Source organism: Purpureocillium lilacinum, assembly GCF_023168085.1.
Source record: "Purpureocillium lilacinum CBS 284.36 DNA, scaffold_7, whole genome shotgun sequence".
Classification (NCBI taxonomy): domain Eukaryota; kingdom Fungi; phylum Ascomycota; class Sordariomycetes; order Hypocreales; family Ophiocordycipitaceae; genus Purpureocillium; species Purpureocillium lilacinum.
Window position 1 is genome coordinate 1961772 of NW_027072117.1, and position 24616 is coordinate 1986387.

The 24616-nt window shown below is 57.9% G+C and overlaps 12 protein-coding genes across 12 annotated transcripts; 9 read left to right on the forward strand and 3 right to left on the reverse strand.

Annotated features, from left to right (window-relative positions):
- Positions 1-42: 42 nt before the first annotated feature.
- On the forward strand, positions 43-636 carry PLICBS_009483 (uncharacterized protein; the record flags this gene model as incomplete). Its single annotated transcript, XM_018325095.2, has 1 exon — positions 43-636. The coding sequence occupies one exon, from the start codon at positions 43-45 to the stop codon at positions 634-636; it is 594 nt and encodes a 197-aa protein (XP_018176489.2).
- A 914-nt stretch (positions 637-1550) lies between these two features.
- On the forward strand, positions 1551-2297 carry PLICBS_009484 (uncharacterized protein; the record flags this gene model as incomplete). The annotated part of the gene is made up of 1 exon (XM_018325096.2): positions 1551-2297. One exon carries the CDS (start codon positions 1551-1553, stop codon positions 2295-2297), a length of 747 nt encoding a protein of 248 aa, XP_018176490.2.
- Positions 2298-2852: 555 nt separating this feature from the next.
- On the forward strand, positions 2853-3521 carry PLICBS_009485 (uncharacterized protein; the record flags this gene model as incomplete). Its single annotated transcript, XM_018325097.2, has 1 exon — positions 2853-3521. One exon carries the CDS (start codon positions 2853-2855, stop codon positions 3519-3521), a length of 669 nt encoding a protein of 222 aa, XP_018176491.2.
- Positions 3522-4224: 703 nt separating this feature from the next.
- On the forward strand, positions 4225-4878 carry PLICBS_009486 (uncharacterized protein; the record flags this gene model as incomplete). Its single annotated transcript, XM_018325098.2, has 1 exon — positions 4225-4878. The coding sequence occupies one exon, from the start codon at positions 4225-4227 to the stop codon at positions 4876-4878; it is 654 nt and encodes a 217-aa protein (XP_018176492.2).
- A 758-nt stretch (positions 4879-5636) lies between these two features.
- PLICBS_009487 (uncharacterized protein) lies at positions 5637-6314 on the forward strand (the record flags this gene model as incomplete). The annotated part of the gene is made up of 1 exon (XM_065601643.1): positions 5637-6314. The coding sequence occupies one exon, from the start codon at positions 5637-5639 to the stop codon at positions 6312-6314; it is 678 nt and encodes a 225-aa protein (XP_065457715.1).
- A 721-nt stretch (positions 6315-7035) lies between these two features.
- PLICBS_009488 (uncharacterized protein) lies at positions 7036-7734 on the forward strand (the record flags this gene model as incomplete). The annotated part of the gene is made up of 1 exon (XM_065601644.1): positions 7036-7734. The coding sequence occupies one exon, from the start codon at positions 7036-7038 to the stop codon at positions 7732-7734; it is 699 nt and encodes a 232-aa protein (XP_065457716.1).
- An 858-nt stretch (positions 7735-8592) lies between these two features.
- Positions 8593-9294, forward strand: PLICBS_009489 (uncharacterized protein; the record flags this gene model as incomplete). Its single annotated transcript, XM_065601645.1, has 1 exon — positions 8593-9294. One exon carries the CDS (start codon positions 8593-8595, stop codon positions 9292-9294), a length of 702 nt encoding a protein of 233 aa, XP_065457717.1.
- Positions 9295-9612: 318 nt separating this feature from the next.
- PLICBS_009490 (mitochondrial 37S ribosomal protein mS47) lies at positions 9613-11140 on the reverse strand (the record flags this gene model as incomplete). The annotated part of the gene is made up of 2 exons (XM_018325100.2): positions 9613-11004; positions 11090-11140. The coding sequence occupies 2 exons, from the start codon at positions 11138-11140 to the stop codon at positions 9613-9615; spliced, it is 1443 nt and encodes a 480-aa protein (XP_018176494.2).
- A 759-nt stretch (positions 11141-11899) lies between these two features.
- Positions 11900-12419, forward strand: PLICBS_009491 (mRNA splicing protein; the record flags this gene model as incomplete). The annotated part of the gene is made up of 3 exons (XM_018325101.2): positions 11900-11919; positions 11978-12010; positions 12161-12419. 3 exons carry the CDS (start codon positions 11900-11902, stop codon positions 12417-12419), a joined length of 312 nt encoding a protein of 103 aa, XP_018176495.1.
- Positions 12420-12849: 430 nt separating this feature from the next.
- Positions 12850-14646, reverse strand: PLICBS_009492 (uncharacterized protein; the record flags this gene model as incomplete). The annotated part of the gene is made up of 2 exons (XM_018325102.2): positions 12850-13319; positions 13377-14646. 2 exons carry the CDS (start codon positions 14644-14646, stop codon positions 12850-12852), a joined length of 1740 nt encoding a protein of 579 aa, XP_018176496.2.
- A 779-nt stretch (positions 14647-15425) lies between these two features.
- Positions 15426-16592, reverse strand: PLICBS_009493 (hydrolase 76 protein; the record flags this gene model as incomplete). Its single annotated transcript, XM_018325103.2, has 1 exon — positions 15426-16592. The coding sequence occupies one exon, from the start codon at positions 16590-16592 to the stop codon at positions 15426-15428; it is 1167 nt and encodes a 388-aa protein (XP_018176497.2).
- A 6163-nt stretch (positions 16593-22755) lies between these two features.
- Positions 22756-24565, forward strand: PLICBS_009494 (uncharacterized protein; the record flags this gene model as incomplete). Its single annotated transcript, XM_018325106.2, has 3 exons — positions 22756-22874; positions 22931-23698; positions 23761-24565. The coding sequence occupies 3 exons, from the start codon at positions 22756-22758 to the stop codon at positions 24563-24565; spliced, it is 1692 nt and encodes a 563-aa protein (XP_018176500.2).
- Between the last annotated feature and the right edge of the window lie 51 nt (positions 24566-24616).

The window sequence follows — 24616 nt, forward strand, 5'->3', positions numbered from 1 at the left end:
AACAGACTACTCGCAATGCAAATGTGATGTATGCAGACTGACATGGCGGCGACAGCACTCTACAACACGATGGACGCCGTTCTTCATGACATCGACGACCTTAAGGAGTGGGAGCTAATGATCACTTGGTGCTCACTACCTAACTCCCTGGAAAATCACATCCACGGCGTTGCCGAATGTTCTTCCACCGACAGAGAGGCCCAGCGCGAGTTCGCCAAGGCGGCCGCCGAAGCTCGTGCCATTGTCATGAGCACTTTATCCCCAGAGCTCCTCGAGCGTGTCGCCGCCCGCCTCAATATGAACACGGCCACCGCAGAGAACATTGTCGAAACCGCGCGTAAAACCGTCTTGACAGATGTCGATTACCAGCAGACGCTCTTCGAATTTGTCAACCTAGACCGCCTCGAGTTTCCCTCGCTCGCGTCGTTTACCGACCGCTTGAACTGGTTGTGGCGAATCGTGAAGGCGCACCATGACAGGACCAACGACATGATGTACGTCACGGTTGGCCTCAAGGCCATTCAGTGCTATCATCCGGATGTCTACAAGACGCTGTGCGATCAGGACACGCTTGACATTGGTGACATTGAGTACTGGTTGGACTTTCTCGCACAGACCGACGACGAGTTCTGCTGAAGGACCGGTCTGACGTTTGCAAGACGAGTATCCATTGAAGGGTCTCCTTGCCTCGCTGGGGAGAAACTTGCCTTGATACTGTGGAGGTTTGGTACAACTTATATGACCCAAGGGAGAGCACTCATCGAAAAGTCTCTCCACGCGTGATGGACATTGCTGGATCAGCAAGCTTGGGTTTGACGAAGGATCGGCTCAGGATATGGAAGAGTTTTGGCGCCACAAGCTTCTGGCTCGGATCGGAAGTTGGGCGGCCACGGGTTTCTTTCACACAGTACGGGCGCTGAGGCATAATGGAGGCATCATGGGTTGGCGCTGGTAGAGGTCTCGGCGTTTTATGTTATCACACTCTCGTAGCATCATTGGACACGACCATACATCCCCAATAGATGCGTTGCGAGAGCCTCGGACCGCTCGTTTGTAATCATGTGACCACACAAAGCGCACAAAGCTGGTATCACGGAGTCATGTAGGGGCGCCGCCTCACGCCTCGGTAGCTGCGCCGGGGGCTGACAGCTCCGATACAGCATCATGCCTCAATCCGGCCACACGGTTGAACAGCTGGCAGCAGCTGGTTCGTTAGGCACACCCCCCTGCAGACCCCATGGGGTTGTTGCCTGTTCGAACATAGGCACCCCCCCGGAGGCATCACGAGCTCGCAGCTGGCGGCAGCTGCCTGGCCGGACTATAAAAGGGCCTCGTCTCTCCCCGGTGGTCAACTTCCTTTCTTCTCCCTTTCACACCACACCACAACTTCCACTCTCAGTCACACATCGCCTCGAGACCTGGTGTTACTCGCGGCCAACCCCCAGACCCAGACCAGGACTCCGACACTAGGACTCCTGTCTACCGCTACGAAGCCCCCCCTTCACGTCCCAACAGCGACCGAGTTTGTCAACTCCCCAGCGATGGCCAAAATGACCACCCAAAAGCGCACCGTGCTGAACTTCAAAGCAGCCTTGATTTGGCGTGAGCTCATCATGGCCTTGCGCCGTGCCGTTATGGCTCGCCACGACAACATCATCGACGACGTCGTCGTCAAGATCGATCCAATTGACACCAAGCTTTGCGCCGTTGGCAACCACACTGCTTGGAAGCAGGAAATTATTCATCGCATCAACGACGCCGGCCTCCTCGGTCACCTCGAGGGCACTGCTGTTCGACCTGAGCGTCCCGCCGACGCCATCGCTCACTTCGACAAGAAACAGCAGGCCGTCAGGGAGTACATCATGCGGAGCATCACCAACTCTGCTATCCAGGAATGCATCTTCCAGGGCTTTGTCGACGGCGAAGTCACTCTCGACACCCCGGCCGACATCATGTACGCGGTGGCCACGAAGACCCGCGCGCACCGCATGGCGGTCATGGAAAGTCTCGACAAGTTTCTCGCCTGCGATGGCAGCGAGTTCGACAACCTCGGAGCCCTCACCAGCGGTCTTCACCGAGCATGGCTTGACCTCAAGATCGATCACCCGGCTCTCTCGGACGACATCTACATCGCCGTGATGCTTCGCGTCACCAAGAACGCGTACCCCCACGCCTACGAGGCCCTCGACACCGAGCTTTACATGGGAAACCTTACGGTCAAGGCCATGCGTGACATTCTCCTCGATGAAGCCGACCGCGGCATCGTCGGCGAGACCGCTGTCATGGTCCTCAACTAAGCGAACCGCGGAAGATACCCTGTGCTATTTGCTATTTTTTTCGTGGACGACAACAACAAGACGGCAACAACATGAAGGCAGCGGAGGAATACGGGAAGGAGTGAAGGAAGAACTAAGATGTATGAAGGAAGCCTCTGGAGGTTGATTGGGCCTGATACGTAACGGGTAGGGAGTGTCGAGATTATTAGGCTCAATCAACAGTGCATGTGTTGCCGCACAACTCGAGTTTTTCAGCCGTGCATTCACTGCTCGCCGTGCGAGCACCCCCTCTGACCCATCTGAACAGAATCCATATCACTGGCTGCCCACGCTACGCCTTTAAATTACTTCTTCTTCCTCACCCCAGGGGCTTCGGTTTGTTCTTCCCAAAACCCTGGCCGTTCACACTCTGCTTCTGGCGCCGCCCTCGTCCTGCGCCCGAGCTGTTATCGACCAACAAAGCTGCGTGAACAGGGCGAAGCAAGTGCCATCCGTGAAGCAGAGCAAAGGTAAACCTGAAGCGACTTGAACGAATCTTGCCAGAATGTTTCTTTACAACGGCCTCAAGTCTAGAAAATGTCGGGAAACGATCGGCGTGCCTCCCCGCACACCGTTTCAGACAACAAGACGGTGTCTTTTGGCTGCAACTTCACGCAGCATGTCGACATCCTCGTCTACCCGGAGCAGTACCACCACTGGCTCAAGCAAATCTGCGCCTGCGCAACAGAGGCCGGTCTCCTGAACCACCTCGAGAACAAGGCTCAACGACCCGTGCCCGCCAGCATGAAGCAAGTCAATTTCGACAAGGAGCGAGCGGTGCTCAACAACCTCATCTTCGACAGTGTCGGCGTGAAGCTCAAGGACGAAGTCGCGCAGAGTCTCAACCAGAACCTGGGCGTTGCCCGGCCTGCGGACGTCATCCGAGCCGTCAGGCTTACCATCATAAGCCCGGCGTTTTACTACCACGCGCTTGACAAGTTCATGCAGTTCCGGCAGCTCTATGATTCGGCGGAGGATCCAGTGTTCAGGCTGCGGCTGCTGCACCGGGACTGGGACTTTCTCAAGGCGTGCGAGATGGGCACCTCTGACGATGTCTACGTGTCCGTCGTCCGGCGCTACCTGGAGCGCACCCCTTATGCCGAAGGCTTCCGCGTCGAAGTCACCGAGCATGCGGCACTCGGCGAGCTGACGGCCGAATACGTTCGGACCTGGCTCCGGTACGCGTTTCGCGTGCCTGAGCTCTGACAGAACGCAGGACAAGACATGGAATCAGGAAGTTGCCACGGTGACCGTGCCAGACTTGATGCAGATTGTACCTCGAGAAGAAGCTCAGTGCTTTCAGGACTAGGGTGGAGCAGTTTTGTTCAGTGGATATCAGAATGTCGAGCGGCCTTGGAGAGATGGCGGGGAGGATTCGGTGAGACGGCACAGATTGATGGCTGAATTGGAGTGCTGGCGCCTTGGACTTGTGGGGTTTGGTAAACGAGAGCCTTCAGATTGCTGAGATACTTTGTGGGCTCATGGAGATGTAATTTAATTCACCCAGGGAGATTCAGACCAAGGCTAGACTGGGTGACTGCGTTTGCGTGCCACTGCTCTTCTCGTGCCTCTGGTGCATGTTCACGCAAGGCAGCGACCTCGCGAGTGCGCTTGCGTCGCAGAGCTTGTTCAGTGAATGATCTCGCTAACCTTCCACCGCATACAAAAACTGCGACCGAGTCCCCTTCTGTTCCGCCTCTTTGTTTCCTTCTCCCCCACCCAACTTGCCTGCGCGAACCTGCTTCTCTGAAAGCAGTCGAGCATCCCGCACCGTCAACAGAATCGTAAGAATACCTAGCACCCTCATGATCAGGCTAACTAAAGAGAATGAAGCCGCTGACTATTAAGGCATTCCCTCCTTTCCATCGAGCAATCGCTGAAACAAGAAAACGACCGGTCGACCCCAGTCATGGCTGATGAAACGTCCGCTTCAAGCCTCAAGACCAGCACAGGCGGCGGACTGGCGCTTGAAAGCACGGTAGAGACACTAGAATTTGGAAATAAATTCCTGAAATGGCTCAGGCAGCTCCGGAAGTGCACTCAAGACGCTGGCCTCTTGGAGTATCTTGAGGACACCGTTGCCAGGCCCCAAAAGCGAGGGGTGGAGCAAGTCGAGTTCGACAGGAAGCGAGCAATCGTCAACAACACGATATTCGGCTCCTTGGGCGGTCACGTGCAGCAGGAAGTGGCCGATAGCCTCAAGGGACGACTGACCTCCGTTTCCCCTCGCGATCTCATCCGCCAGGTCAACTCCGCTGTTATATGGCCTGCAAAGTACTACAAACTGTTATCGGAGTTTACAGTGTTCACCTCACTTTACGAGCTTCACGGGAAGGAGCAGGAGGTGTTGAGGGAACTCCACGACGATTGGGATCTCTTAAAGGCGTGCGAGCGTGGTGTCCCGGACGAAATCTATATCGGCGTTGTGATCGACTTGCTGGCTGGAGCATCACAGGACGAGGACTTCTTTGGCGACATTTGGGGAGACATGGAAAATTTTGATCTCACAGCGGAAACAGTCCGAACTTGGCTCAAGGCCAAGTTCAATCTCCCTGAGCTTTGAGCTCTGCGCAAATTGAAGCCGACCATGCCGGCGTGGCAACGAGCTGAGTTTGGCAAGCGACGAAACCGAGCGAAGAAGAAGAGCACTCGAGGGCACGAGACTATCATTACTCCAGGGAGGAGCAAGTTGCAGCGTTTTCGGGACAGCAGGATGCACCAAGCATGAAGGCGGTGGGTGGTGGTGGGTTTCTGGCGATTAGGGACAACTTGAGAGGCAATGGCGAGCTGGAGGACACAAAAATGGCGTTCAGAGCTTCAAGAGCATTCTGAAAAGGCGGTACGAGATATGCAGAGCTCACCAAGTATTACTCTCACCTACCTAACTCGTGTCAATTGCCTGTGGTTGCATCGCAAGTGTCTACTCGCGTTCTGGGCGGCAGCATGGTTCTGCTCCGTAGATTGGTCTGTTCAAATGAATCTTCTACGCGGAAGCACTTCGGTTTTGGGGCCTCCGCCTAGGCAGCCATGGGTTAAAACCCTTCGCCTCATGCAAGCAGGCGAACACTCCCTCTCTTCTCCAACACCTGCAACTGCTTGGCTGGGTCCCGCACCTCGCAGATCAATCACGCCAACAAAGAAGTTCTGCAGCGCTGGTAAGCATCTCCCTTTCGCGTCCTCGTTGCAGTGCCGCTGTTCCGCCCGGGCTGACATGATCTGGAAACGCGACAGGTGTTGATCACTGCACTTAAGCTCTCGGAACGAACTTTGAGGTCACTAGTCGATACTTGAACGTACGGAAACCGACCGGGCAACAGCACCATGGCAAACAGGCACAACCCAACCGCAGTTGAGTACTTCCACACAGGATCTAGAACGTTCGTCAAATACGGCTTTGTCGTCATGCCAAAGCCAGCTCTCGACCTCGTCTTAGCCGACGACTATTTCAAGTGGCTCCAGGAGCTCAAGAAGTGTGCGAGCGGTGCTGGCTTGCTGGAGCATCTCGACGGAACAGCCGTCCGTCCTCCGACACGGGGCACGCAGCAAGAGGCCTTTGACAAGCAGCGGGCCGCTATGAATAACTTCATCTTCGCGAGCCTGGATGTGCCTACAAGGAGGTGTTGCAGAGAGGCTTGGCTAAAGAACAAGAAAAGTTCTGGCGAATTCGACAAGATACCAACGGCTCAGATCCTGCAGCGCATCAGGGAAGGCCTCGAGTTTCGCCCTCTTCTCGCGGAATTCACTGCCACTCACCTAAGCGGTCTTCACGTCCCGGACGCGATCAAGAAGCTCCATGGTCAATGGGACAACATCAGAGCACTTCGGCCTGAGGTGCCAGATGGCCTGTACCTCTGCGCTGTTTGGTTTTTGGCAGGCACATACCGTATGCGCACGATTCGTAAGCTCTTTTGTGAATCGTTCCCCTGGATGCCCTCCGTGGGAACAGTCAGGACTAAGCTAGAAGAATACGGAAAGCGCTTTGACGAAACTCCAGCTTGAAACATGAAGGGGGTGGGCGAGTTTCCTTCATCGGGGGGCTTGGTGACGGCTCGAAATGCCACTTCATATCACCGCCAGGGTAGTCGGGGTGGGTGAGCGCATGCTGTGCCAAAACAAGGCCAGTGGGGTTGCCCAAACGTGTGCATGGGATATTAAGGGCAAAAGGCACAGGTGGTGAAGGATGCATACTGACAGTGGGATGGGTTTGGGGGTGCGAGGGTTTCCAAAAACGGCGTTGACAGGGTCGAGGGGATTCCAAAATGAGACAAAAGATTTTGAGGACGCATCAAACATGGCATTTACACTCTTAACGCATGTCATTTGCGTGCAATTTTGCAGTCGCGACGCTTTGCTCTAACCACCAAGCCATGGCCTGTAGCACCGAATTGTTCAAGTGAATCATCTGGGCGCACACTATTCGCCTCTACCAGGATGTTCGCCTAAGCTACCACGGTTTAAAGCCCTGCACTCGTGCAAACGCGAGCGCTTCTTCTTTCCTCCACCAACACTCGCAGCCACTTGGCGGATTTTGCATTCAGCAGATCCCGGGTCAACACAGAGAGGGCCATACATATCTGGTATGCAGTTTCCCTGGTCGGAGTTGCCAGAACTTTCGTTTTCCCTGCGCATGAACTGACATGTTTTGGAAAGTTGATAGCTGCTCGGAGGCCTGATCAACTCCGCTAAGAGGCGCGACCGACGACGAATCGAGGACTGTACCATGGCCAGCGCATGTGACGAAGATGAGGTCGAGGTCGAGTACTTCAAGACAGCCTCTGGCTCGTTCATGAAATACGGCTATATCGTCATGGAGAATCCAGAGTTCGGGCTACGCCACGCTTGCGACTATCTCTCGTGGCTGCAGAACCTAAAGGATTGTGCCGCCAATGCTGGCTTGCTGGCACTCCTCGAGGGAAAAGCCGTTCGCCCTTCTACCCCTGGCGTGCAGCAGGAGGCTTTTGACAAGAAGCAAGCGGCTTTGAACAACTTCATCGTCGGGAGCACCGATGAGAAGCTTGGGTTCTACAGCATCACGGAGCACTGGCAGGAGAACACCAAAAACACTCATCCATTCAACAAGACCAAAACTTCGGAGGTCCTTGAGGCCCTCAAGGACATGTTCTGTCGCGACTCGCTTTTCGAGGAATTTGCCACCACTTTCAGGGACCGTGACGACGACGACGACAACGCCTCGGATGCTATCGAACGGCTCAATGACGAGTGGGATAATCTCAAAGAACTTGCACCTGACGCGCCAGACATGCTCTATTATTGCGCTGCTTGGTCTCTGACGAACGACTACGACCTCTTTCGGCTCCGTTACGTCTTCTACTTACCCTCTGACAGGACCTCGGTGGCATCAGTCAGAAGGGTACTCGACAGTCGGGTGCATGTGCTGAAGGACATGGATGATGATTAACGAAAGTCGGAGACGTTTTCATCCTCGTGAAGCGCAATGGCAGTGAAATTGCCCCTTCGTATCAGCGCCGGGATAGTCGCGATGGATGAGCACATGGTGGGCGAAAGCCCCAACGGGAGAGACTCGTATCCGCATGCTCTAGGGTGAAGAATGAATACTCCCAAACTTTGACGCGTTCGGGAATGAGGAAAGAGCTCAGTCAAGACACCCTCGCAATCGGCTCTGCTACGAAGCGATACGAGACGAATCCTCAATCGCGAGGCCAGGCTTTTTCTGAAAAGTATCAAATAAGGACGGTTCCACGGTATGACGGATGCATCCAGAATGAGAACAAAAGCCACAGGTGGTGCAGGATGCGTACTGGCAGTGGGCGTATTCGGGGGTGCGAGGGTTTCTAAAACGGCGATGACAGCTTTAAAGGTATTGCAAAGCAGGTACATGAGATATGCATCAAAATCCTACTTTCACCAACCTAATTCGTCTCGTTCGCCTGTGGCGTTGTCGCAGCTGGCTGGCAGGTTTTGGCGGACCGCCACGTCCCTGCGCGCAGTCCTGAGGCTCCAGTGAACCACCAGTCCCTGTACCGTTGAAGGTTCTCGCCTGTCCCTTAGGCAACGGGCGTTTGGTAACATTCTTCTCTCGTAGGCACTTCAACTTCTCTCCCTCCACTCTCCCGCCACGTCGCTTACCAGCAGATTGTCCACTTCGACAGAGTCGTTTCACCAACGCAGGTACGAATATAGCACATAGCATTGCACCGCGGCCAAGCTGGCCTGTTCTGGGAGCCAGTAGATGGTTCGGCCCCTGACCATAACTGAGCAAGCCCGCTGAGTGCGACTCGGAGAAAATTCCGACATCATGGCCGACGAGAACACCTCGCTCGAGGTCGAACAGTTCAAGGCAGAATCCGGGTCGTGGCTCATGAAATATGGCGATGTCCTCATGCGACGGCCCATCTTCTGTCTTTGCTCCCCGAGGGACTACCTCAGATGGCTTCGGGATGTCAAAGGCTGCGCCAACGATGCGGGACTACTGGGACACATCGAGGGCACTGCTATCCGTCCCTCGGCTGCAGGCGAACAGCAGAGTGCTTTCGACAAAAAACGGGCGGCAATGAACAACTTTATCTACCGGAGCCTTAATCTCGGTCCCCATTCTGGAGGCAAGGAGGAATGGATCCAGACCATGTGGTCCCTCCCTCAGCATTTGGACGCACCTCCCGGCACTGCTCCGAACTTCGACACGGCTGAAACACTGCGCGTCCTTGAGTGCGCAAAAGATTCAGTCCGCTCCGACAACTTCTTCCACGAGATCCTACGCAACCCATTCCATAAGAAAACCGACATCAACGGAGCCATCGATGAGCTGCATTACAACTGGGACAACCTCAAGGAGTTCTACCCGCGCCTCCCGGATCATGCCTACGTCGGCATGGCGTTATCCCTTGCGCAGTGGCATGGGGACGACTTCTTCGAAGAATTGTTCCTTCGAACAATCCCACTAGTCCCCTCAGCCCATGACATAAGGAGATTTCTTGGAGAGAAGCTGCAGCAGAGTTGATTCTAGCACGATGCAGAAGATGACCGCCGGGTTGTTTCTTTGCGACTGGGGCATGAATGACTGCATGACTGCCGGGGACTATGTTCTTACCCATCACCAAACAAAAAAGTGGCATGCGAGTGCCGCTCTTCTCATCAACGCCTTGGGGGGCTGGAAGCCGGCTAAGAAGGTCAGGCGAATTGAACGAATCTGAAAGATGGCGCGTTTGGGGGATGGGCAGGAAACGGGAGGAGTTATAAACCGGTGCTCAGACAGGGAGCGAATTCATCAGAGACCCATTTATATTCCTACACTCATCTATGTACTCGTGACCCAAGTCTACAGCCTACTCGTCGTGGCCGCCTCGTCACTCACCCACTTGACCTTGCCCTCACCGTCAACCGTCGTCTTCCGCGCGATAATCTCATTGACCACATCGGCAATGCCCTGGCGGCCCTTGCGCGACGCCACCAGCTCCCGCGACAGCTCCTCGGGCGTGTACGCCTTGCCGGCGACGAGACCCTTCACCTCCTTCTCCGAGGGGACGCCGAGCGCGGCGTAGGGGTACTCGGCGTAGGTGCGGTCGGTGAAGAGGTCGAGCTTGGCGTCCTTGCTAAAGTCGAAGAAGGGCTTGGCCGGGTTCTCGCTCGCGGGGATGGCCTCGAGCGACTCGGGCTGCCACCGGGGCTTCTCCTTGCGGACGAGCAGGGCGGTGACGCCCTCGGTGAAGTCGTGGTGCTGCATGAACTTGGTGGCGATCTGGTGCTCCTTGTTGAACGTCTCAGCCATGTCCCACTTGCCGCCGACGCGCATCTGGCGGAGCGTGACGTGCACGGCCGTCGGGGAGCGCTTGTGCAGGGTGTCGATCTGTCGCTGCGCCCACTCCTCCGTCTCGCCGCGCTCAGCCTTGAGGGCGGCGAGGATGTCGTTGACGTTGTTCTTGCTGAAGCAGCGGTCGATGGCGCGGCGCACCTCGCCGCTCAGCTGCATGGGCTGGTCGTAGGGCAGGCCGGTGCAGAACTCCTCGAGTGTGTCGTTGATGATCTCGAGGCGCTTCGGGAGCGGGTCGTCGTCGCGGAAGCGCAGCTCAGCGAGGCGGGCCTCCAGGTCGGGCAGACTGGTCGAGTGTAGGTAGTGCGTGGCGATGCCCGAGTAGAAAACGTTGGGGCCCGTCAGGCGCTCGCTCGTCAGCGCCAGGTATGTGCCGACAGCGCCGTTCATTCTCGGCAGGAAAAAGGACGCGCCGACGTCGGGAAAGAAGCCAATGGTCGTCTCGGGCATGGCAAAGACGGTCTTCTCAGTCGCGATTCGGAAGGGGGCGTGGATGCTGAGGCCGACGCCGCCGCCCATGGTGATGCCGTCCATAAAGGCAATGTAGGGCTTCTGGTACGTCGCAATGTAGTGGTCGAGCTTATATTCGAGGCCAAAGTACTCGGCCGACTGCTTCCAGCCGTCGGGGCTCTCTTGGTTGAGCTTGGCCAGGGCAGCGACGTCGCCGCCGGCGCACAGGCTCTTCTCGCCGGCGCCCTTCATGACGACGATGTTGGCCATGTCCGACTTTTCCCACTCGACGAGTCGGGGAACGATCTTGCGGATCATGGAGCCGTTGAGCGAGTTGAGCTTCTTGGGGCGGTTGAGCATGACGGTGCGCAGGCCGTACTTGCTTTCGAAGACGACATCGTTGGCCTCGTCGCTGGGGAGCGGCTTGATGGTTGAAGCCTCGGTCGACATCTAGAAGGTGAAAGGGTCAGCACGCGCGCGCGTCCACAATGTCGAGCTCGGGTAAGAAGGATTGCTCCCCCGCAGATAGACGTACCGGCCGGAGACCGAATGACGACGAGGTCAAGACCTTTGCTTGCTGAGCCATGGTTAAGGTGTTTCTGCAGCTCCTGGCGCTCACGGCATTGGCTGCCGTACCAGCTCGGACTGCGAATGCTCGGAAGGACATTTAAAGGGTGTGGAGGGGGGGAGGGGGGAGGAGGAGAGGATCAATCGGGGTCCTATGCGCTCGTCGGGGTGCCGAGGCTGGACATTGAGACTCGGCAGACGGAGTCGGAAGAACGGATGGGAGGGGGGGCGACGTCGGGGTGGAAAGGATATCGGAGGCGGGCGCCGTCGCGGCAGTTGGAGGTTGGCCGCCAAAATTTGGACCGAGGGAGTGGAGGAGTGGAGGGTAGCGGCGGCCTTGCGGTAGGCACTCCTGTAGTGGTTGCGGTTGCGGTTGCGGTTGCGGCTGCGCTGCAGTGGACTTTGCTGGGCTGGGTAGCACTACAGTTCCTTCCAGGTTTCTTGGTACCGCCCGGCGAGCTGCGTCGACGGAGGTCCGAAGCCGCCAGGGCCTAGAGAATACTGGCGCAGCCACCAGGGAGAGCGCGCCCAGGCGTCTGGCAGCCACTGGCGCGCGAGGTGCCTGGCCTCGCAGCCTGTCGCGCCCCACACAACCCCAACAACCAATCATGTCCTTCGCCAGCATCCCGGCGGTCGACTTTTCGAGCTTCCTGCCTTCAGCCTTGCGATTGTGTCTGTCCGTCTACGCGCAACCTCACCTCTTCACCCATCCCACCTTGGAGGCTCCGTCAACTACCCTACCTCCCCCGACCGAACCTTTCCCCTCCCAGCCGACACGATGGAGGACCCCAAGATCAAGTGCGCCACTATGCATGCCTCTCACGTATGGTTCAAGAAGTACTGACAAGCTTCGCAGGGAACTCCTCACCAAGTCGCGGAACGAGCTCACGTATGCACACCTACTACCCACCTGTCCCTCTCCTCGTCGCGAGAAGCCTCGTCGCATACCCCCCTCCCGTCACCGCCGGCGGGCGTGACAAACGCAGCGCAGAAAGAGAGAGAGCAACGAGCTGACAGACTACCCACCCCCGAACCACAGCGAGTACGAGATCGCGCAGCTCGAGGAGCACGAGTTCTCCGCCGGGCCCCTCTCCATCCTCCAGACCGCCGTGCGCGACCGCATCCAGGTCCTCATCTCCATCCGCAACAACCGCAAGCTGCTCGCCCGCGTCAAGGCCTTTGACCGCCACTGCAACATGATCCTCGAGAACGTCAAGGAGATGTGGACCGAGACATCCAAGACAGACGGCGGCCTGACCAAGTCGGTCAACAAGGACCGGTTCATCAGCAAGATGTGAGCGCGCCTTTGCCTCCCTGCCTCCCTGCCTGCCTGCCTGAGGCCCGGGGGGATACCTCCCTCCGACCTGATCGCTGCTTGATTGGGACACGTTACTGACGGTGCGGGGTGCTAGGTTCCTGCGAGGCGATAGCGTGATTCTGGTGCTGCTCGCATGAGCTTACGAGCGCCCGGAGCGTGGCGGGGTACTTTTGGGATGCTTTTTTCTTGCTCGGTTTGTATCTCGAACACATGCACTACGGTCTGTCTCGAGGGCGAGACTTTGGGACGAATAGGCGTTGAAAACACTGCTTTGACAATGACGGAATATCGCCCGCATGCCTTTACACACGTGGGTGTCTGCACGAGATTCATTACAGGCTTCGTTCGGTCTCAGACATTGAATGAGCGGTTCTACACGACGCGCGATATATACAACTCCGCTGCACAGACTACTGTCCGGCGAGCCCCTGGAAGAAGCACGAAAGGCCCCAGGCGCCTGGGTCCGGCACCTCCTCGTACCCGCTTCCGCCCACGTACACGGTCCGGCCGAGGCTCGCCTGCATGCCCTTTGTCTCATCAGCGGCCTTGCGCGCCGCAGCCGCCGCCTCGCGCACGTCGCCTGCCTTGCCGAGCACCTCGACGAACGGGTACAGCGCGTCCACGAGCGTTCTGTCGCCGGGCCGCGCGGGCGTGTATCGCGACAGCGCGTCGCACGACTGCTTGAGCGCCGCGGCCCAGACTTGGGGATTGGCCTCGCCGGCGGAGGCGGTGCGCAGGGCGTGGACCAGGGCATTGAGGAAGATGGCGTACAGGGCGCCTGATGTACCGTCCATGGTGTTTTCCACCACGGGCACGATGGAGGCGACGTCGACGACGGCGTCGCCCGTCAGGGGCTTGTCCTTGATGTGCTTGAGGATAGCTGCCGGAGCTGTCAGCACAGAAGCTCGTTTTACCGTTGTGTGTCATGTCATCTCACCTTCAGCGCCTCGCTTGAGCCCAATGCCGCAGTCTCCATCGCCAACCACCGTGTCGTATCTCGTAACATCCGGCTCCGCCGCAATGACGCTCTCCAACGCTCTCGTCAGCACCGTCGTGGCCGCCGCGGCATCCATCTTGAGCCCGCTCGACTTGATCTCCTGGCTCGCGCTCTCGTCGGACTCCCGCGTGGCCGTGTTGCGCGTCTCCCACGTCTGCTTGCGGATGGGCGCCGCCCAGCCCGTCACCTCGCTCGGCGCGTCAAGCAGGTCCACCATGTTGACGCCGACGCCCGTGTTCACAACATTGAGCAGCGACACGCTGAAGCCCAGGCCGTTGAGGCTCGTCATGAAGGTGCCCGACAGGATGCGCACAGGGCGGATGCTGTACTTGTCGGCCAGTTGTGCGACCACCTCGGCGGTGATGCCGCCCAGCTCCAGCACGCTGACGCCGCCGAGGTTGTTGACGAGCAGCACCACCTCGTTGGAGTTTACGTTTACGAACGCGCGGTCCTTGTCGCCCTGGTCGAGCAGCTGCGCGAGCATCGTCGACACCAGCGCGGGGAGGTCCTTCTTTGCGCGCCCAGAGCCCGGCTCGTTGTGAATGCCCATGCCAATCTCCACGTCCTCGCTGTCGCGGAGCTTGTCCTCGGCGTCGACGCCCCGCCCGGGGACGTGGACGTGCTCGAGGCTCGCACCCACGCTGACCATGTTGGCGGCCGTCAGGCGGGCCACCTCGGCGACCTCCTCAAGCGGCCTGCCCAAGGCGGCCAGCGCACCCGCAATCTTGAGCACCAGCACAGTGCCGGCGATGCCCCTGCGGCCGACCTTGCCGGCCTTGGCCCTCCCCACGCCGACGTCATCGCCAACAACGACCATCTCGACGGGCACGCCCCCCGCGCGGGCCTTCTCGACAGCCATGCCGAAGTTGAGGATGTCGCCCGTGTAGTTCATGACGACGACGAGCACGCCGCGGTCGCGGTCGACGCGCGAGGTGATGGCGCGGCGGACCTGCTCGGCCGAGGGGCTGGCGAAGATGGTGCCGGCGACGGCGGCGGAGAGCATGCCGGGGCCGACCATGCCGGCGAAGGAGGGCTCGTGGCCGGAGCCGCCGCCCGAGATGATGGACACCTGCTGCTGCTCGGACGACGGCCGGCGGTAGACTATCTTGTGGGCGGCATCGAGGGCGACGTTGGGGTTGGTCAGGGTGAGCGAGTGCAGCGCCTGGGAGACGAGGTGCGTCGGGTCGTTGATGAAGTGCTTGGACGACATGGCTTGCCCTTTTCTCTTTTTTTGCCTCTGGCTTTTCCCCGCGATGATGTCCTTTTTGGCGATTGATGAGTGAAGACGGATGTGACGGGGGCAAGACGCCTCGAAGCCGCGTTTGGGTGCTACGAGTATATAATAAGACGGAGGAACCGCGAGTCACGCAGCTAGCAATTACCAGCTAAAAGCTCCAGCCGAGAAGGTGGGGTGAGGTGAGTGTCGTCCGGGTAAAGATGAGGCCAAGTGGGATGGTGTTGCGGGGTTGGGCTGGGCGCATGTCTGGCAGGTCCTGCGCAGGGCAGGCGCAAGCGCCTTTGCCGTATAAGTCGAGGTGGAGGTGACGCGACCTGCCTGCGGGCAAGCAAAGCTGCGGGCACCTCTCACAAAGCTTCTGGAACGGACGGGATGGATGGATGGATGGATGGATGGTGGCCCACTGAACTGACCGATGACGGGCAGTGTCTCAATTTTTGCTGCTGCCGTTGGCCATCTACCGTGTATATGTTCTCGCCCGCTCTACAATGCATGTACAGAACAGTCGAATATAAAAACCTCGTAGGAAAGAAAACAGGCCACCGACCGACTCCTGTGCAAAAGTCTCCGAGCCTTCCCCGCGTTCTGCCAGTAGGTACGTACGTAGTTGTGAAATGTAATGGATGAAGCCACGCGGAGATCAAACCGCCCAAACCCGGGGTTGCCCACCCCGAAAAGTCAACGCCAAGGACTAATAGAGCGCGGCATCTCGGCCGAGGGAGCCCCGAAAAGATCGGAGCCCCCGGACACTCTCATGACTTGACCATGAAGGCCGTCGAGCCGACAACCCCCACCAGCAGCAGCATCGTGATGAACCCCGCGGCCACCTTGTCGCCCGTCGTGATGGGCTTCAGCTCGCGCGGGTCCTTCTGCTTGCCCGACCCGGCCTGCGGGTTGCCCTTGGACGTGCCGCCCGTCTTGGCCGTGACGGGGCCCTGCGCCGTCTCGGCCAGGGGCGCGATGAGCGCCGCCACGGCCGACATCTGCGGCGTCACGCCGACGATGCCGTCGAAGCCGCTGCCGATCCAGCTGAAGCCGCACGCCGTGCCCGCCATGCCCTTGAACCCCTGCGCCGGCGACCCGCTGCACGCGCCCCCGGCCGCCTGCGCCGTGCTGCGCAGCACCGGCGCGATCGTCTGCTGCGTCGAAGGCACCAGCTGCGCCGTCTGCGCCAGCCACCGCATCAGATACCCCTTGAAGCTCTGCTGGTCCACGTTGCAGCCCTTGCGCGCCTCGCAAAACTCCTCGTACGCGACGTTGTTCTTGACCATCCGCGCCATAATCTCCTTGAGAATCCCCTCCACGCGCTGCTTCCACGCGTCGTCCCCCGTCATGTTGTACATGTTGGCCGCCCCGTGCAGGTGGACGCCCGCGTTGTACGTCCACTGTGCCTTGTCGATGTTCTGGCACGTCTTGTCCGCCGTGATGCTCACGCCGTCCAGCACGTCGAACTTGTCCGTGATGAGCCCGACCTTTTGCTCCCACTTGAAAATCTTGTCCGCCCAGTCGCTGTACGTCGTGTTGCCCGTGTACCGCGCCAGCCGCGCCGCCACGTTGAAGAAGCAGCCGTTTGAGATGGAGTTCTTGTAGCTGTAGCCGTTGTTGAATTGAAAGATCTGCCAGCGCAGCCCCCCGTCGCAGTCGTCGACATCCCACCGCTGCGTATACTGGTTGAAGACGGCCTGCGCGAGCGCCAGGTACTGCACCTTGTCCGAGGGCGGGTTGGGAAACTTATTCTCCGCAGCCGACATGGCCGTCATGGCCCAGAAGCCCTGGTCGTCGTTGCCCTCCGTCCGCGTCTGGTTCTTAGGCATAAAGTCCTCCGTATCGGCCGCCTGGTGAACTATCGCTTGTATCGTCTCGTCGTTGTATGTGCTGTCGCCCGTGTACTGCCAATAATCGACCAGCGTGCCAAACATGGCGCCGGCGTGCCACCCTGTCGCCAAGTTAGCTGGCGTCCCGTCCCTTGGCGATCTCTTGGCCATGCTCACAATAGTATGGGTCAGGCAAGTTCCCCGGCACATCTCCAGTATTATTTCCAGTATAGTACTTCATGAGACCATACGCAGCTGTGCTCGCAGCGGCTTTTAAAGATGCTGAAAATAATAATAATCAAGATCAGCTCATCTATTGATCAGCAAATGCCTGCAGGCCGACGTACCTTTGTCGTCTGCTTTTACATCGAGTGCGACAGCCGTCTGTCCAATAATCCCGGCCGCAAGCGTTGCCGCTGTCGCGAGGCGTTTCATCATGACGGCGGGCAGTACCCCCGGAGGCACGGGCAAGCGCCAAGAAGCTTGCGATGCCAAGGGTTGGCGTGTAAGTGCTTTTACCGTCGCCTAGATCACTGTGTCGCGATGATAAAAAGGAAGGCAAGTCCAGCTTGCGTGTAACGAAGGCGATTTTAGATAGCGAATGGAGGCTCCAAAAGTTCGGCAGGCAGACGAGGTCAGTCTCGTGCACAGCCTTGGAGCAACGAGGGAGTCTTGTGGACGGCGAAACCGATATGTTTTCTCAGCACGTGCGATTCTCCGTCGACGAAATCTTCAGCAGAGGAGATGGCCAAGGACGTCCACGGGAGCACGGGCGTCCCGAAGCGCGATCTGATAAAAGGAGGGGGTTGTAATTGAGGTTAATTTTATGATGCGTGGCGCGGAATATGAAGCGACGAAGAAGGAACACCAGAGTGAAGGAAACACAGTGAGCGAGTGAATGTGTTCGATGATGTGATGCTGATGAAGATGAGGACGGAGGAAAGATCAAGATCGATAGCAGCTTGTGCCGGATCTCGTCGATTGCAGCTCGAAAGTGACAGGCCACCCCTTCACGACATAATACCACATTACTTGCAGGGGGCGGTGGTGCAGGAATGGCAATGGAGAGAGATCCATTTCTCCATCACTCCTGCAGGACCGGCAAAGGGGACCAACAAGCCACCTCGGATGCGCAGATTGGCCCCCCATGCGTCCCATGCGTCGTGGGGAGCTCGCGGCTCGTGAGGCTGTGCACCGCGATCCTGAAACGGGGGTCCAACTACGCCGCCGCGGTCACAGTCTCACTCTTGTCGAATCGTCACCGCTCCGGTCCGCAGGGGGGGAAAACCGTGTTTGAGCCCTTGTCGACTGTCACGGGAGTGGCTGCCTGCACGGAACCCCCATCCGCAGCGGATCCATTGCGCGGCAAGTGGACGAGACGGCGACGGTGACAGCGATGGCAATGTCACTCGGCCCGGGCGAGGTGCTTGGCTCGAAGCTGGGGCAGATGCGATGCGTCCGTCACACGAGCTCTTTCGATGCTGGGGCCTGGGATCGAGGCTGGGTGGAGGTTGAGGTTTCAAGCCTGGGGGCAGACGTTGCAGCAGCAAGGGACATGTCCAGGGACGTTATGTGTGTACGGTGGGTCGCTGCTTCCTGAATCCTGCCATGTCCAGATCGATACAGGGGGTAGCCCTTGCCGCTAATTTTAGCCCGGCTCTTGTCCTCTGCGACTACCAGACACCTGCTGCTCCAGTTCTCCAACCTGCCAGGACGACGACATAGGCCATGCGTGGATGCAGATCAACACGACTGTCCCCGGATCCTCTCCACTTGAATCAACATCTTGTTCCGCCTGGAGATACCTCACCTCGCGGCTCGACGACATGCACTGCGCGAGCATTGCATTCCGGTGGCCTCAGCTGCGCGGCCCGCTAGGGCAGGTCGCTGGCCCGGCATGTTGCACTGCCCCCCGACCAGCCGAGATGAGCGTCTCCATCTCCACCGTCGCCCCTATTGCCCCTCGTCAGCAACCTCGATTAGGTTCGAGTACGAACTGAGTAAGGGCTACGGAGCATGTCCGTACGTTTTGACATGCTGCGGAAAATGGCCAAGAGACGGAATGCCAAATCGCCGGAGACACGCAGCCCGCCCCGCCTTGGATCGCAGGCAGAAGGGCATGTCCTTCCAGACGAAGCACGATGCACAGACTCGGCCCTGTACCTTCAGCGGATCTGGAGATAGTTGACCCTCGTTATCCTGATGACAGAGTTCAAGCATACAATGCCTGACACAAAGGCTCATCATCTGAACGTGACAGCATGCTCGGTTGGATTGATGTCCGCAGCCAAGAGGTGACAACAAGCAAAACTCAACTTTCATAGATCTTCCGAAAAGCTTTCGAGATCCCAAATGTCGTGTCCTTGGACAGCTTTCCCTCGCTATCGTCCGAGTTGGATGTCGTTCAAAACCGGCGGCGCACAGTGCCTAATGCCATTGACCATACTTTGCTTTCCGTACATCTGAAGACGATGCCTTTCTGACTGCCTTCCAACGGGAAAAGCTCGACAACCACGGCAGGGCTGGGCGTCCGAACCGCGTGGTTGTTGATGGATGAGGGGTCACTGCCTAATCGCAACCCGATCGACACCCACTCACCAGTTCAACGTTTGACCGACTGCAGGCGAGGCAGCCGTTCAGCTGAAACGCACCAGTCAGCCAATCTGGGAGATCCGCGTTTACATTAGCTGAAGCCCGGCCTGCCATATTGAGTTTTTTGCATCTTTACACATGCAGGACAGCCTTGCATCTGTCGCCAGCTTCGGTTCGCGCTGAAAGAGCATGCAACCCACACGAGTCCTTCAGCCAAGCGCATGTGTTGTGTTTGGTATATTGTCCTAATTGTCCTGCCACCTACGCAGCTTGGCTTTTTACAACTTTCACCCACCGCGGATTCGGTGCTCCCACCAGACCATGGATCACCCATTAATTGAGCTTCACCCCGGAGCCGGACCCCAGGACGATGAGTCCAGGTTCTGGATACGAGAACCCATCAGGAGGGAGAATGAAACCAATTTCAGGCCTGCGGTAGACAGGGCGTTACGACGTCTTTTAGGGGGCGCCGTTCTAAGGGCATCTAGATTGGTCGAACTACAGCAGAACTGCATTGTGGTGCGTACATGTTCCCATGCAACTCTTCAACTAACACCACGTCCAGTTCAACTTCAGGTTGTTAGACCCTCAATCTGGAAGGATTCTGGAAAGGGAAGTAAAGAAACTCTGTGATGCAATATACGACCCAGGCAAGAGAAAAGTCGTGGATGCTCTCAGTTCAAGGTCTATATTGGGCATTTCTGCTCTCGGTCACTCTCAACAACAATGGCTACGCAGCGCGTTCTTTAATGCCGTCTTAACCCACGGTCCATCGTATTTGGATAAGCTTGAAGTCGAAACAGCAGACAATATGCCGTCATGGTAGATGAAGAGCTTCATGTTGGTCTCTGCCACTAAATCTAATACTAAGTTGCTTCCAGGTTTCTCGCACTTCCATTTGGTCTCATAACCGGCATCAACATTGCGCCGTTGGAAGCTAAAGCGGCCTCAAGTCCCAAGAGGAAACGTGATGCCATGCGTTTCGATAGGAAACTTGTGGCCCTTTTTGGGAGACGAGGGGCTGAGGGTGGCGCTGCATTCCTCGAGCACATTCACACCCTACGGGGAAATGAACAGGTATATTGAGTACAGTGTTAGACAAATCTACCCATGGGAAACTAAGGCAGGGAAAAGGGCACCCGAGAGCTACGATATTCGGAAGCCGCAACTAGACTATCCATTGATGACCTTATCCGCCATATCGACGGTTTTGACAGTGAGTCGCACCTGAATTCAAGACGAATCGAAATATTGACAGTGAGAGCAGGAGCTGTAAGCACAAGAACCGTCCCAGGCTGGTCAAGCCAGCTATCCGACCTTTCGTATGCCACGACTGTAGCTGCGGCACGACTCGTCCTGGCAGATGACGGAATGTTGACCGCATTCCTTCAGCAAAGCCAAAACGCCGACGAAATACTCGACGCTAACGCAGTAGCAACGGCCGGGGGCCTTGCTGGTGCTGCGCTGAGCATGGGAACTGCATCGGCACCGCTGTCGCAACTGACCATGGCACAAATTGCTGGTTCAGTTGTTTCGGGCTCATGGCCAGTGGTGGCTACCATTGCCAACCCGGCGGGGTTTATAGTTGGTTTGGGCTTCGCTGCTGTCGCTGGGATCAGCTACCTGAGAAGTCGGGCGACGAGCCAGAACGCCGAGCAGGTCCGGGATGGTAAGAGAGTTGATTGATGTTCTGAGAATAAAGGAGCTGATCATGCCGCAGTAGTAGCAATAATATGGGAAGCACAAGGCCTATGCGAAGAAGTATCCTTGTCCCTGCGCTGGCTACAGACAGGATCCAGCGGTGTAAGCTGGCTGCATCGAAGCGGGGGCAAGGTCATCGCCAATCGGTCGAAAGCTTTTCGGAAGAAAGAGCGGGAACGTCAAACGCCCCATGAAGCAAGAGCTTCACAACCCTCGGGGTCATGCTTGCCGTGCTTCTCTGAGCCCTCAAGTCTCAAGAAGCGCAGAAGGGAAAGAAGGGAAGATCAAGTGTTTCGGTATCTTCGAGCGCGTCTGCAAAAGCATCAAAGAGAGTGGCAGGAGTGGCTGCATCCTTCGCCCGAACCCAGCAGTGACGGTAACGGGACTGAAGGATCATCCGTTACCTCTTAGATTGCTAATATTGCAAAGCATTTGGGTATCTATACGTCGCAGCCTTTGTCCTGCTGTGCGCACAAGGACCCTGGAGTCTGCATCCACGTACGCGCTGCGCGCAAGCTCAGTCTGCAAGTGCATACAGCCGGAGAACACCACTAGAGCGGAAACAGTCATGCCAACATATTATATCACAGTGCAAGCTCGACTGTGGAACATGTTCGTCCGCAATCAGCTGTTTTCGCCAAGGGTCCGCGCCCGGCATCCGACCCAGTTCCACATAACAGGCTCGAATGCGGACCATGGGGAGCATCGATCCCGTGGATTCTCGCGGCGTCTTGCGCGTACAAATCCGCCTTCACAGACGCCCCCATACTTCGGATGGGCATCCCGGTTGCTGACGTCGAATACTTGATGCACGCAGCGCCAACCCTCGACAAGAAGCCATCGTCAAACCCGGCGAGGAGTTTGGCACCATCTCAGCAGCCGCGGTCGCCCGGACCTTCGCCCGAAAATGCATTGTGGCGCCACTTTCCTGATCGTGGGGCTTGCCGCAAGTCCCATATCGGCGTGGTTGTTCAGCAGTAACCCAACGTCCAAGCCCCTCACGGCCCGACATTCATATTTCCGGCCGAGCGACGAAGCGACAGGCATATGCCAAGAGTCCTCGTGGGCATATGGGACGAGGAAGAGGGCTCTGATGAGCGACTGCGTTGCCCTCGCAGACGACTTGACCGCTCGCAACGGGACATATTACGTCGGCAACTTTGACACGAGGGACTATCACGTACCCGTGGCGAGCCACGGCTCTTGCACGCTGGGCTTCAGCTATCTCGAGCAGGAAAACGGGACGGAGGGGTTTTGGGCTGTGGGCGACAAGGATGTGGCTGGAATCGTGAAGGAGGCCGTTCAGCGGCTTGGGCGAAACGAGATGATTGCCGGAGTCGGCACGACGCTATGCCAGTACGACAAGAGTCGGATGAGGTATATGGTTTGGCGGATTTGGGACGCAAGTGAGGGCTAGCGGGTAATTTGCAAGGCGTGGTCGATGATGCGGAGATGCTGCGACTACAATGCAATGCGACAGTGGTTCATTACGCTTCCCCGAGTTGGTAAAGTCAATCTTGAACACCACGATGAAATGCCACTGAACGTGTCCGAGAATGAAGCCGTCACGACCAGACGCCGACAGCGCACAAGCGACCACATGCGATGGCACCATGACACCCTCTTAGGGCTGGGGTGATAACAACTCAGGTCAGTTTAATTGCAGACGGCCTGTCGCTCGGCAGATATGATGGTGCCTGATTGTCATACCCCGGTTCATGTTGCTTAGAGACATGTCGATCACGGCAAGATGACGCCGGCCACATTTGACCTCCCGCATGGGGCAACAAACGCGGGGGAATCTAGGTACTGAGCCGCTGCGACGTTGCACCAGCGCCACGCTTCCTTGAGGATGCGAGACTGCATTGGTGTTGACGCGGAGTAAAGTCAAAAGCCTAGACGTGCAGGTCTCCAGACCCTCACACTTTTGCACTCTTTACTCTCCTAGGTCCCCAGGCCAAGCAGAACGACGAGGATGAGAACCGTGAGGACCGTCGCTTCCCTCTTCTCGGTGCTGCTCGGCTTCGCCGTTGCGCAGGAGACGGGCAATCACCCCGAGTGGCCGCGATGGTGCGGAAAGGTGTACCAGCCGGAGTGAGTGGTGGTTTGATGCGCCGTGACTCTGAGTCTTGCGACTGACACGAAAGCAGGTATCCGAGCTTCGACCCCGGCGGCCAGACCGTCGAGCCGCCCAAGCTCCCTGGCGGCCCGGCGCTGGACATTCAGTTCAAACCGCGCTACAGCATCTATCTCGAGAGCGACAAGCAGGCCGAGTTTGTCGTCAACGCGGGCGTGTCAAAGTGGCGCGGCCAGCCATGGCCGGGCCTCGATGCGCCAGACACCGCCCCAAAAGTCGTCTTCACCATCAACCTCGTCTCCAATGATGACGTCTTGGTCTCGGACACGCTCAAGGTTGGCTCTGAGCAAAAAGTCTTTGCCTTCAACCTCACTGGACTGAAGCCCAGCTTCGACCCCTACCAAGTCGTCCTCTTTGGCGCGACCGAGTCCGGCGCACCAAACGTCACAGCGACGAGCGAGTTCTCACTCCTGCCGGAAAAGACGACCGGCAGCGTGACCAAGCTGGACAACCTCAACGGCGGGATGCTGTTCCGCAGCGCGGCGACGGGGCACAAGTTCGAGCCCTTCCTGCCGTACGGCTTCTACGCCTCGTGCGACAACTTTCTCTGCGACAAGGACAACATCCGCAAGATCAAGGCGTACCACGACCTGGGGCTCAACAGCATGGTGTCGCTGACGACCATCTTCAACTCGAGGCAGGCGTACGAGTACCTCGACAGCCTGGACCTGAGGTTCATGTACGACCTGCGGGGGTATTATAAGAACTTGACGGCGGTGAGGGAACAGGTGGCTGCGATCAAGGACTTTGACGCGATATACTCGTACTGGGGCTCGGACGAGTGAGTCTTGGCACAATCCAATGACTTGTGCCGCCGGAAAGCACACACTAACATATGCTCAGACCTGACGGCCACCAAGACCCGTTCCATCTCCTCCCCGAGGCGCGCGACGCCATCCGCAAACTTGACCCCTACCACCCCGTCTCCGTAACCCTCAACTGCCAAAACTTTTACTTCAAAGAGTACACAGCCGGCGCGGACTTCATCATGGAGGACGTCTACCCCATCGGCATCAACAGCACCTTCTCCAAATGGGGCACGCCCTGCAACGCCACGTACGGCGACTGCGGGTGCGACAACTGCGAGGGCAACGTGCAGGACGTGGGCCGGCGGCTCGACGACCTGGCGCGCTACGAGGTCTACCACGGCCTGTGGCCCAAGACCAAGGCGCACAACCCGCAGAGCTTCCACGGCGAGGGGTACTGGCTGCGGGACCCGACGCGCGAGGAGGAGGTGGCGATGAACGCGCTGGGGTTCCAGCATGGGGCCAAGGCGGTTGCGTCGTGGGTGTGGCCGACGAGCGAGGCGCTGGCGGGGGTGCATGGCGAGTTTGCAAAGGTGGTGGCGCGGAAGCCGGTGAGGGAGTTTATCGTTGGGGCGGTGGCGAGAAGGGTTGGTGTTCAGGGGGCTGGGGAGGTGGTCGAGGCGGCGTACTGGGAGCTGGGTAAGCAGGTTCTGCTGTCAGTTGTCAATGGTGGCTATGAGCCTATCGGAGACGACGTGGTCATCAGTCTTCCCGAGTCTCTGGCCATAAAGGCCAAGGAAAGCGTCGTCTGGGGCAATGGGACGTGGACGCTCGAGGGCAGTGAAGTCCGGCTCAAGAGGCAGTCGGCCATGTCGACCAACATGATCATCCTCAGAGCCTGAACGAGCAAACGAGGATGAAACGGAGAAGAGCCACCAAGCCCGATCGAATCT